Source organism: Hoplias malabaricus, chromosome 13, assembly GCF_029633855.1.
Source record: "Hoplias malabaricus isolate fHopMal1 chromosome 13, fHopMal1.hap1, whole genome shotgun sequence".
Lineage (NCBI taxonomy): Eukaryota > Metazoa > Chordata > Actinopteri > Characiformes > Erythrinidae > Hoplias > Hoplias malabaricus.
This window is the reverse complement of record NC_089812.1, coordinates 25,560,587-25,573,524: the sequence shown is the minus strand read 5'-3', so window position 1 is coordinate 25,573,524 and position 12,938 is coordinate 25,560,587. Positions and strand designations below refer to the sequence as shown.

General features: G+C 40.1%; 1 protein-coding gene across 1 annotated transcript; it reads right to left on the bottom strand.

Moving 5' to 3' along the window:
- Positions 1-425: 425 nt before the first annotated feature.
- On the bottom strand, positions 426-10,049 carry gosr2 (golgi SNAP receptor complex member 2). Its single transcript, XM_066643083.1, has 6 exons — positions 9,831-10,049; positions 8,249-8,313; positions 5,912-6,020; positions 4,289-4,421; positions 3,384-3,524; positions 426-3,024 (listed from the first exon to the last, which is right to left on the bottom strand). The coding sequence occupies exons 1-6, from the start codon at positions 9,857-9,859 to the stop codon at positions 2,863-2,865; spliced, it is 639 nt and encodes a 212-aa protein (XP_066499180.1). The 5' UTR covers positions 9,860-10,049; the 3' UTR covers positions 426-2,862.
- Between the last annotated feature and the right edge of the window lie 2,889 nt (positions 10,050-12,938).

The window sequence follows — 12,938 nt, the reverse complement described above, 5'->3', positions numbered from 1 at the left end:
AGGGACCTGGCGGTTGTGGGTTTGATTCCCGCTCTGGGTGACTGTCTGTGAGCAGTGTGGTGTGTTCTCCTTGTGTCCATGTGGGTTTCCTCCGGGTGCTCTGGTTTCCTCCCACAGTCCAAAAACACATGTTGGTAGGTGGATTGGCGACTCAAAATTGTCCGTAGGTGTGAGTGTGTGTGTGTTGCCCTGTGAAGGACTGGCGCCCCCTCAAGGGTGTGTTCCTGCCTTGTGCCCAATGAATCCACGTAGGCTCTGGACCCACTGCGACCCTGAACTGGATAAGGGTTACAGATAATGAATGAATGAATGAGATAAGTCATTACTAAAGGATTCAATTATATTTAATTTTATGTCGTTAAAACTGAAGTACAGCCTTCAGGGAATGGTGTTTCGTACATAAATAAATGCTGAAAAATAAGCTACTGTTAGATAATTATATATACACAAAAATCTGAATATGAGTAAAAATATAGACAAAAAGTATAATTAGTCTACAAATTGCTACAGTGGAAGTCTTCATTACATTACAACAGGAACAGCAGCTGTGCTCACCTGGAAAGTGACTATGTAAGTTGACAGGTGTTTATATGTGCGTTTTTTGGGCATTTAGGATTTACATTACCATTTTCAATTATCTCTATTCATCTACTGTCCTTGCTTCCATCCAACCACCGATTGCTCTTTTCAGGGTGTGTTCCTGCCTTGTGCCCAGTAGTTCTGGGTGGGCTCTGGACCCACATCATCACTGATCAGATTAAGGAAAATGAATGAGTTCAGGAGTATCGCCTGAATAATTTTTTTTTTTTCCATCTTACAACTGGGATCAAAACTTCAGTGTGGTGATGTAATGTATTTATGGGAAATAATGAGCTTATTGGCAAGCTCTATTTATTCACATGAGGATTCATTCCGTTTGCACAGACATAGAGCGACTCCACATTTAGCATTTTTTTTTAATCTTCATTAACTCATTTCCAATGTAATACCATATTCAAACGCCAGGTGGCGCTACTGAAGCTTTAGATTTGTACACATGTAAGGACAATGAAAACACCTAGCAGAAGCAGCGTGCATGAAGTCTTAATCTTAGGTCTGTAAATATTCACTACTAAGATTTGTCCAAAACTTTGTGGACGCCTGCTCATCCAAAACGCCTTCTGAAATCTAGTTGCTCAGAGGGAATTATTGCCCTCCTTTGCTGCAGTCACAGGTCCTACTCTTCTGGCTTAAGGCAAAAAGTACTTCTGTTGGATGAATTTTACTGATCACAATTACCACTCGTACTAGAACACAGTTCCAGCGTTTATTTGTGACGCTTGAGAGGCTTTATACTCCTTATACTTGACAGCACTTCACATTGAGAATGGTGACCTTAGCTTGTGAAGCTGCTCCATAGCTTTTTTTTTTCTCTGTGCAAGTGAAGCAAGATTTGTGACCATAATTGGTGGACGTAAAATGAGTGAAGTCAGCATTAAAGTGGAGCATCTCTTCACATGGAGGTGAAGATCTTAGTAGACGATGGTGCAGGTACAGTTCGTTTTCCATAAAAACTGTTTTGGGATCAGTTTTTTGCTGAAGACGATTTTTATTAGAAGATATAGAGTTCAGGGATTAAACTACATATATTAAGACATGGCTAGTCATGCCTGCAACCAAAGTTCACACTGCGTAATGCATGAGAAGTTTTTACATGAGTTAGAAGAGGCTTTCATTCTACGAAACATCAGCTGCAATTACAGAACCTTTCACAGTAAAGTCAAGGTTTACTCAAGTTGAACAAATTTTGCCAGTTGTCACATGGACTTCCACAGTTCAAATAAACGTAGGAATATTTTCAGCCTCTGAATTCACTATGAAGTCAAGAAGTTGGTACTTCAAAACGCATTTAGTTTTCCATGTTTCACTGGTTCACTAACACTGGTAGCACATAACGGGAAAAATACCGCTTTTAGTTTTAACCCTGCCCTTTTCTGTAATCTCAGATACATAAAAGAGGTCAGAACCACATTCCTCAAAGCTTCACCCTCTCGCTGCTCTAAAATGGCCACAGACATGACCAATATCAGAGGATTTCTCATTTTGGAAACTTGTGTATGCCTGGGGCTAGAGAGATATGCGAGACCTCTGGTGGGGTTGCATGTGGACTTGATCCCGACGTGTAGCGGCAAAGCATCAAGATGAGGTCGCAGATGTCCAATAACATCTCTCATTTCCTGTCCACCAAGAACCTTGACCCCTGCTTAGAAAGAAACACACTTTCAAATAACTAAAATATGAGTCTGTGTTTGCGTTGAGGCTGTATTCTAGTCTTGACTGGCAGGACGTTTCAGGATCAGTGGTTTTGCGTTGTTAAAGGCACAGCTTGGACAAATGGATGTTCAGGTCATTGAATTAGTGAGACTTTACTGTGCTGACAATGAAAGTGGGTTTAATAGAAGAGGAGTAAAGAATAAAAAGCATTGGTCCACTTCACATGACCTCAATTTTAATGGTTTTAAGACCTATCCTAATTGTGAGGATAGCAGCAGACAGATTAGTCACAATCTGGCAAACTGAAGAAAAAATGAGCCCGGTGCTGCTTCTGCTGGGTGAAACACAGAGAGACACTAATGAGAAAAAGGCAGTTTCCAGCTGATCTGAACATCTGATCTATAGAGTCTTCTAGGAAACAGGCCTGAAGCAACCGCTTTATGTCAATACAGTTTTGTTACTTCACATATAATTAGGCTTCTTGAGTCAAAACAGGTAAAGATTAATGATATAAATCCAGGAGACGATCTGTAGTAATCCATCCAGGATTCAGATCATTGTCTCCTGGTCTGGTCCAGTCAGTGAGGAGTCAGTGAGGAGTGAGAGGGTTCAGCTCAGGTATTTGACCACCAGAAACATGACGACACAGGTTACGAGCATCCCGGTGATCATGATAAACTTATCCTGCGTTGCTCGCTTCTCAATTAGACGCATCACTGTGTTAGACAGCCCCAACATGTTTGCCACATCCAGCATCTTCTTATGGGTTCCCTGCCACACAGAGAGGAGAACGTTTAATAGAAGTTAAGGACAAATGGGAACTTTTTATAGATGAGAAGCCCCTCATGGAGTTAGTGACTGAGAATGAAGTGAGTGAGTGGAGAGAATGTTTGGTATTAGTGAAGTGAGGGGAATGAAGCCAGCAAGGGGAGTGGAGGTAGTGTGTGGAGTGAGGTTGAGCAAAAGATGTGGCCAAAATGCACAGATTAAATGATGTTTTAATAATTGTACTCATATTATTTCTATATTTATTCCTAAACCACATGAAGTGTAGCCAAAATTAGTTGTGGGAGTAAAAAACTAGTGTTTGTTCTTGTTTGTTTCACCCACAAACACAAAAATAAACACACCTTGAGTGTGCCCCTCTGGTCTCGCAGGCCATTGAGGATGCCTGAGCCAGAGCTGAGCAGGTCATCCATTCCTCTGTGTGCATCGTGCAGACTGGAGTTAAACTGAAGTGTCTCATCTATGGGGATTGTAGTATCTGCATCCTACACACACACACAGTCAACAAATTAAAACAGAATTAAAAAAATGAATGAGAAATGTCTAAAAATGTGAACCAACACACATGGTTTTATTCATAATTCTAACCAAGTTTAATCTCAAATCACCCCATACATAGTGCACTAAGCAAGTCATGAAAAGCAAGTACTGAATCTAGATCTTAATAAATGTACAATATTTTTCTAATACAACATCATATATATTTCTTCATATGTAGGAATCTGAAATCTACTGATATCTGAATATTTACCTTGTATTTTTAAGATGCAATTTAATATATGTGAAATAAGTAGCTGTTTGAATTTCAGGCACAGGCCTGAAAACTGTGTGACCTCAGCGCTTTCGAAAAGCTCAGTTTTCCTCATCCACATGAGAACAAATCTCCAGTGTGGAGAGTGCTTTCAAAAACCCTTCGTTTTCAGCGTCCTAAACCCTGTTTACGAGTGGACAAGAGGCCAAAACGCACACAAAAAACATTCTCTTTTAAAAATATCCAGATCTGTGTGGATGGGGTCTTACATTTACATTAATTGGGGCAGCCATGGCCTTAAAAGGGTTAAAAAGGCAAGCTGCAGACCGTTGTGTCTCCAGTTCGATTCCCTGGAGTGGCAGGAAAAATTAATCCACAACCTTGTTGTGTGAAAGTGCCGTTCAGCAATCCAGCTGCTCTGGTTGTTTGTGCACTAATTGTATTAATTGACTTTGCTTAATAGTTGACTGGTGCAGCTTTGCATGCTTGTGGACTGACATTGGTGGTGAAAGTGCGGCTCATTAGCTCTTCTCTCTCCCTCTCCTGAGCCTCGCGAGCGTAGCGTCTGTGCTGGAAGTTCCTCAGGGCTGTCTGCAGATGCTGCACGTCATACTTCAGCTGGTCCACTCGCCTGCGGGGAAAGGAGAATAAAAACAGTGTCTGAAATCTCAGCCAGCAATAAACTCTGCAGAAGATGACTGAAAACAATCATCAGGGCGTGTTTGTGAGTTCAGAAACATGAATTTATAGAGGTTCCCCGATGCACATGATGAACAACTAAAACATTACCCCCCCCAGTGAGATAACGAGTTCGATCCCCAGTGAGACCACAGCCCAAAGTGAAAATGGGTCAAACTGATTCTCTCTCGTTCAGTGTGTGCAGGATGGTCTTAACTGTCCAACCCATTACCTAGTGCGATGCTTGTCAACTCAGGCATCTGTTAGCTCCAATAACAGAATGAGCAGTAAATGTTCTCCTCCAAGTGTGTTGAGCCTTCACCCCCAGGCTTGGTAACATTGCATAAGAGAATATCAAACTGATCAAGTGGAAATTGGCAATGGCTCTATTTCTGAGAACATTAATGATGTATAGGGCACGGACATGCCATGAACTCATAGTCTACCTAGAGCTGATAGTCCTCTGATGTGTCTTTTTGGTATGCAGCATTCTCAGAGAGTTTCAGGTGTGTGTGTGTGTGTGGCTACATTTGTGTGACATCTCAGGTGCGTTAGCCTCGGGTCTGTTATTGCAGTGCTGAACCCTCGCAAATAGGTTATAATGACATGACCTCATTGGGAATGTTCCCAAACGTTTGAGATGCCACAGGGCACAGACAAACACATCCACCCACATCACATAAAAACACCAAACAAGCTCAATAAGCCTCATCATTTCATCATTATCGTCCATCATCTATAAAAAACAAAATGCTGCTGTAATTAAAAGCTTTACAATAGTAGGCACTGTCTGTTTAGTTGGAATTTCAGACCATTTAGACACAGTGAAGAAACAGTGATTTGTAATCCTGTCGACCTTAAACTGCAATGTGTTCAATGTGTTTAAAATATATATTTAAGACTGTGTTTAGGTGTGAGGTTTGAAACCAGCAGTGGTTGATCCATTGTTACCTCTTTCACATTCAAAACACTTGAATGCTGGAAAATTTTGTGAAATTGTCCTTTACCCACAGTCAAAATATTGTCACTGCAATTAGCTGTTGGGTTGTTTTCTCCTTTAAACTTGTTCCACACTGTAGATATTTATAGTGTTTGTTGGTTGACCACCTCCGTTTATTTAATTTTGAGTCATTTTAATCAACTCTGAAGAATTACTTTAAAAATTACTTTATTTCCACAAAAAGTAGCAAACAAATATGAGAGGGTTCATCAATGAGATGCTCTAAAGGCTCTAAATGCTCTAAAGGCCCTGAATGAATCGTATAATGCTCCACATCGGTGCAGATCTCTAGAACAGAATCTGTGGTACACCCAGACCACTAGGTGTCAGTAAAATGTCTGTGTGATTTACAAAAAATAGATTTTTGGAGACAATGAATTGATGTATTGCTCCTTTAACACTTCTATAAGCTACAGCGAGAGTGGTAGCTCCTGTTTACTCACAGTTTAGCATTCTGACGACGGTTGGGTGGCTCTTTGCTGGCCAGAATCTCAAGCTTTTCCAGATGAGTGAAGATCTGTTCAATTCTGGCCTGCAAATTATTCTCTAGCACTGTGAAAGACACACAGATACAACAAAACATTTCATTATAATTCTTCCACACACAGAGCAGTGAAACACAGACCAAATAATGGTTTATAATAATGGGACTCGAACCCACAACCTCCAGGTCCCTGGAGCTGTGTGACTGCGACACTACCTGCTGCGCCACCGTGCCGCCCGTATTCAATACACTATATACTGATTTCACTATTTATTTTGGATAACATTAAAACCTTGGTGCATTTGAGATGTACAACTTCTAACAGATTCACTAACTGATACTTAGCAGGTTGAAGATTCCCCATAATAGGGCAATAAATTAATTCAATTAAAATATTCAACTAAAATATTAATATGTTAAACAAATTATCATAAATCCGTGCACTCAGTTAAAACGAAATATAACTGTGTGTAGACACTGAGCCAGAGCAGACAGCTCCACCCTCTGGGAGCACGCAGCTGATTGTGGACCAGGATGTGTGCTGTTTCCTGGGAGAGGACCTGGAGCTGGTGGGAAATATTATCACAACTTTATAGGAGTACACACACACACACACACACACAGCCTACGCAGTTCCACACCCACTGCAAGGTTCTTCACACACATACACACAATGCATCCTTCCAGGCTTTGACATCATCATATGATGTCATCAGCATAGGCTGGCGACTGCTTATCTGTCCAAACCTCACCAGTACTAGACCCCCCCCCCACACACACACTTATATACAGTAAAGTGATAAAGTAACTGAACACCACTAATTTTTCTGATGTTTTGGAAAATAAAATCTAGTATTTCACTTATGTGCATAAGTTTAAAGACTTAGAAAATTAAATCAAATACAATTGTTTCCAAAAACGAAGATCAGGATTTAACAACGTAGACATGTACAGCCATGCAAAACCTTGTAAACAGAACTTGGAGACTTAGAGAAACTTCTAAGACTTCACACGGCTGTGTGAAATACCCCCACAAATATCATAGACAATTATATTAGGTCTATTTGGTGCTTTTGTGACAAAACCAATAAATAAAAAAACTAACCAGTAGAGTGGTATCTGGATTCTGCACAGTTCTTCATGTGAAAACCAAATTAGCATCCCACTTATCCCATTTTGTTTCCTTTCTTCACCCACTCCCTCTAAAACACTCTCCCTCCTCTCCATCTGGGCTCTCCCTGCCCTTCCTGTCAGGGCACCAGGCTGGCTCAACACAATCAGCTCCACCTTAACACTCTCTCTCTCACACACAGATAGCCCAGTTAAAGATTCTCCCACGAAGGTCCCTTGGCACATACGGCAGAGCCCATGCACACTAATCTATTCCACACAGTCAGGTTGCAGTCACCGCTTATTTTCATAATCGATTACCTGCTGACTGTCCATTGGTCGATTAAAACTAATAGAAGATACATGGATTTCTTCTTTATTCAAACAAAATAAAATAATTGCCCTGTATGCTTCTGGTAATATTATATATTATATGAATAAACAATGAAATGTGTAGCATTTGTATTTATGTAAATATTCCCCTCATAGCCAATGGTGACAGGATGTAAAGCATTTGTTGTAGACGTATCAAAAAGTACAAAGTCTGAAGGTGAATTTTATAACTAATGCTAATTCGCTTTTCCTGTTGTGTGTGATGTAATTCTCACTGATGGGGCACTGATATTGGCTCTAATTAGATGCCTCCAACACACAGACACATACACTACCTTTAAATGCTATGTTTTATATTCTGTTATCAACTGTAGACACTGATAGAGGTTCATGTTGGTTGTCACATATTTTCTATTATGCAATTAATATGCACTCAAGACCCAGTATTACAGTGATTTTACCCTGGATAGAAGTTACAGGTACTCAACTGCACATATTATTTCTTTTATAAAACCACAACAAAAAAAAAAAAAACATAGGAATTTTTAATCATATGTTCAATATACATTTTAATACATTGATTATAATATTTAACTGACATAATCAGTTCCTCTGCAGAGTATTTGGCCGTTTAGCTACGGCTGCCAAGTAACCTAAGTCAAACATTATTCCAAGAATATCAGACTTATTTATAACGTGTGTAAATAAAATACAAAACAATGGCTTCACATGTGGCTCAGCCAGTATACCACATCAGAAATATCTGTATAATAATTAACTTAACTTATTATACATTAATTACTAAACTATTTCAATAAAGTGTAGAAAGAGAGGGAAAAGAGAAGGCACTCACAGTGGACGGACTGTCGGTCCGTCGTCTCCAGTCGTCCCATTTGGGACTGGACCTCCTGGATTTGTCTGGTAATGAGAAAGACAGGAGTTAAAGAAGGCATTGTCCAGTGTTTATTTGATCGTGTCTGCAGTGGCAAGTCTGTGATGTGATTTTTAGGACTTTTTCACACTTATTTTCCTGACCCTTTTCAATCCATACCATGTTTAGCTGAACATAATTTTCTGGGGTTCCCTTTAAGCAAACAGTGTTGCAATGTGCAAAATTGTCCAAAAAACCTCTTCGCTCCACATTGGAAAATGTGATTGACTAAATTTGTCATATTACTCAATGTTTCAAGTCTTGTAATAATGAGGAAGGAAACAGAATGTGGTGTGAGTGCAGAGCAGAGAGCAGAGATTAACACAAAATAAACACAACTCTACTGCCGGTCCACGAGACTAAAAAGCTTCCTACATGAGGCAATATCACACATCCAGAAATAACTGTTCATCACTGTATGAATGTCTGCATACTACCAAAGGTGCCTAAAAATGCCCATGCATTTCTTTTCAGAAAGTATCATCCTATGACGTATTACTTTGAAAAAGACATAAACTCTAAGAGATGATGGGAGAACTGTGCCAAAACAAGCAAAACCAAAAAACATTCACTAATGAGCTCTTCTCCCAGAGGAGCCCTGGATTAGTCCTGATTTGGGCTGAAACTTTGAGGTTTTACTCTATTTCTTGCCAAAATTGAAATAGCTATTGGAACACAATTCTTTTAATGTAATTATGCTCCAGGCCAAGTTTTATGCCAAAAACATCAGTTTATATTATTGGGGGTTTGATGTTTATAACAGTGAAAAATCCCAGTTCACAAATTCTGGGTCATAACATCGAATAATAATGTTCACAATATGGAGTGGAATAATATCATTATTATAATTATTAAGATTTCAGTTACAAAACCTTAGAAATGCCTTATATCAAAATTTATTGAGTGCTGAAATGTTTTATTATTATTATATCGTTAGTAATGTGTTTACAGTAGTCTAAAAATGTGTCTGCAATAATATGAAAGTGAAACAATGAGCCCTTATTAATATTAAAATAATTCACTCATATAAAGGACAATTTTTAAAAATATTAAGTACGTTTTCATAAAGTTTTATATGCATTATTCACTCTTGTAACGTTAAAGAAACATAAACTGAAGTTAATTTCGTATTCGCCGGCTTCTCTTATAAAAGTTCCGGTTCCGCCTTAAATTAATTAGAATTAGAAATATTAAGTAGCTTTAGCTCGTTTAAATAGCCAGTGCACTCCTATAAAACCGAATGAGAAAGTAGCCTCAGTTACGTTTAACAGCTGCGCCATTTAAGGTGGCACTGACAGTTTTTAAGAGACGCTAACTTCAGTTTCTGTTTACAGGGGCGCCATTTAAGGGGGACCGGATAATTCCAATCAGAGTGTAACTTCATAACAACGCCGTGTAACTTATAAAAACGACAAGGTAGCGTGAGGTAGTATCACTGTTGCCCCATTTAAGGGGGACCGCATCATTCGAATGAGAAGCTAACTTCAGCTTAGGAGCCACTCACTTATTCGTCTGATGATAAAGCGTCTCCATCTTCCGTGGCGATTAAGGACGCGACAAAAGGAATGGAAACAGAAGTTTATTCACCGATAAAACTAAGCTAAGAGGGTTTTATCTTCAGCCACAAAACAAAATAAACCCGTCCACTTTACACATCATCGTTCTTCACACAAACACGTCATCACCAGACAAAGTCCGCTACGCTCAACAGATGCACCTCCGGTTTCCTTTCAGGGTGCGTCTTATTTGGCTCCTTCCTCCCTACGCAGTGCACTACGTAGGTTATTAAAATACGGCTTCTAGGGCTGTGCACGTCCAGCATAGGCTCGTGCACACGCTGATGAATCCCAAACGGTTTTATGTTAGACGCTGTACTCACTGTTTATTGCAGACGCCTTTATGATTATGAAGCTGTACATAAAGCACTACATAGGGTATTATGAGTCTTTTGAGTTACACCCTTTAAAAAAAATGGAGATGCGTTAACACATTAATGTCCGTAGCACGGTCCCAAATGGAGCCCCAAACTCTGCAGTCCTCCTCAGAATGTACTCCTAAAAGTCATATACTGAGGCAATACACCATTATCCAATAATCATTCCCACTAAACCCACCATTCTGTACATGGCCTGGAAGGGCTCAGCAGCTAAAACAGAAAGTGAAAGTAAAATTTTAGTTTATTTTTTTTAATGTTTAAAAAATTAACTTTATATTGATGAACACATGAGAGTTTCCATGCTTTACAGCATAGGGACGTTTTGAAGGTAGTTCAGCAGACAGATTTACTGTTAAAGAGTCTCTTCTGTCAGTTCTTTCCTGGTTTTTTTTCCCCACAGGGTATCACACACTCTTTCAATCACTGCACAGCCATTCTACCTTTCTTATTTGTGTCTTTGGATTACTAGAGGAAACCAGAGCACCTGGAAGGGACTGCTCAGTCACGGGGAGAACACACCAAACTCATCACAGACAGTGACCCAAGGCAGGGATGGTCCCCGCACCCTCAGAACCCTGGAGCTCTGAGGGAGCGACACTACAGTGCCACCATGCCACACTACAACACAAACGAGTTGCTTTAAACCTGCTGTAACCTGATCAGAATTAACCACTATTATGTATTGTGTCATTGGGGTGGGAATTGACCTTTCTAGACACTAATGAACCATGAATGGAAAACTCCACTTGGCTCCATTTGGTGTGCCATTGCCGCCAAATAGACTGTGTTCTGTGTAATTCCCCACAGATCTGACAGCTGTATTGATGGACAGCTCATTTTTTCCTGTAAGCTGAATCACCCAGCAATTGTGCTCTTTATAAAATCAAATGCTATTTTCCTCTGAGGATGAAACTGGCACCTGGAGCCTGGAGTTTTGACTCGCCATCTCAGCAGCGTCACTGACAGGAAAGAATAATGACCGAGCTTCTCGGGGCTAGATTTTGTCAACTCCCACACTAGTCCTGTCTTTGTCTAATTACACCAGTTTCCGCAGTTCTGTATCTGAACCCAGCTCAGTGGAGCCTCCCTCGCCCCGAGTCACAGACCTGAGCAGTGATATCAGACTTTCCAGAGAGAGAAAGGGACAGAGAGAGCGAGAGAGAGATAGTGAAAAAGAGACAGACTGACACAAATTGGCAGTGGGAGAGAGAGACAGACTGAGACAGACACAGAGAGAGAGAGAGAGAGAGAGAGAGAGAAAGAGAGAGACTCCGACAGAGTGTTTGTTGACTTCTTCATCTCAGTTTTGACGTGACTGAGTGGATGAAAGAGACACTGATTTCCCTACATTAAGTTGTGGTTGGGATTTTTTGCCCTGGAGTGGTGAAATATCAACAGTGCATTCTCAGGAGATGTGTGATGTGTGTGTGAGAGAAAGATTTAACCTTGGGCAGTATACGAAAAATACCATACTAGCTTATGGAATTATTGTCAGGGTCCAATTTTTAAACTTTACGCATCCTTCATCTCATGATTATATCCTATTATATTTCAGTAATCTGGGTATTATCTTAATTTTACAAAATCTACAAAAAAATTAATTGTTGTTCCTTCATTGTTGTTCCTGCTCGGATCCTGCCAAGATGCTTTAAATCAGCTGCTGTTTCCAATATAGGGACATTTACTGATGAATAAACCAAAAGAAACCCTCCAAAATGAACATGCATTAACATTAAGAATTCTGTTATATCTATTGGGAAGTTTTTTGTTCTGACAGTAACATGGAGAATATTATTATTATAATGATTTCATAAATAGATGAGTGGATCAGACACAGCAGTGCTACTGGAGTTTGTAAACCCACCCCTCAGTGAAAACACTTCTGGACTAAAATAAAATACAGCCGACAGCGTTCTGTGAGCACATATAATACACCATTTCCAGAAAAGTGGGACGCTGGGCAAACTGTAAAAAAAACAATATATTTCAATATTTAGGGGCGGCACAGTGGTGCAGCAGGTCGTGTCACAGTCACACAGCTCCAGGGACCTGGAGGTTGTGGGTTCGATTCCCGCTCCGGGTGACTGTCTGTGAGGAGTTGGTGTGTTCTCCCTGTGTCCGTGTGGGTTTCCTCCGGGTGCTCCGGTTTCCTCCCACAGTCCAAAAACACACGTTGGTAGGTGGATTGGCGACTCAAAAAAGTGTCCATAGGTGTGAGTGAATGTTGGACTGGCGCCCCCTCCAGGGTGTATTCCCACCTTGCGCCCAATGATTCCAGGTAGGCTCTGGACCCACCGTGACCCTGAACTGGATAAGCAGTTACAGATAATTAATGAATTTTCAATGTTTTAAATTGAAACTGGGAAATGTTATTATTTTTTGGAAAACGTTTAAAGGTTAACGGTTAAAGGTTTCAGATAATCTGGAGAAATTTCTACATGTAAGGGACAAGGCCCAAATCCAGTATTAGCTGGCATTTAAAATGTTTTTCAAAAAACAAAATTTTAGTTTTAACATTTGAAATGATTTCTTTGTACTACTTTCTGTTTAAATGATTTGTAAATGTATCCACAATGCATTTAAACAAAGGTGTGTCTGTCTGTGTGAAAGGGAGATGGGGAGAGAGACAGGCAGACAGAGTGAGTGTGGTAGATGGTGATGGTTCTCAGAGTCTCT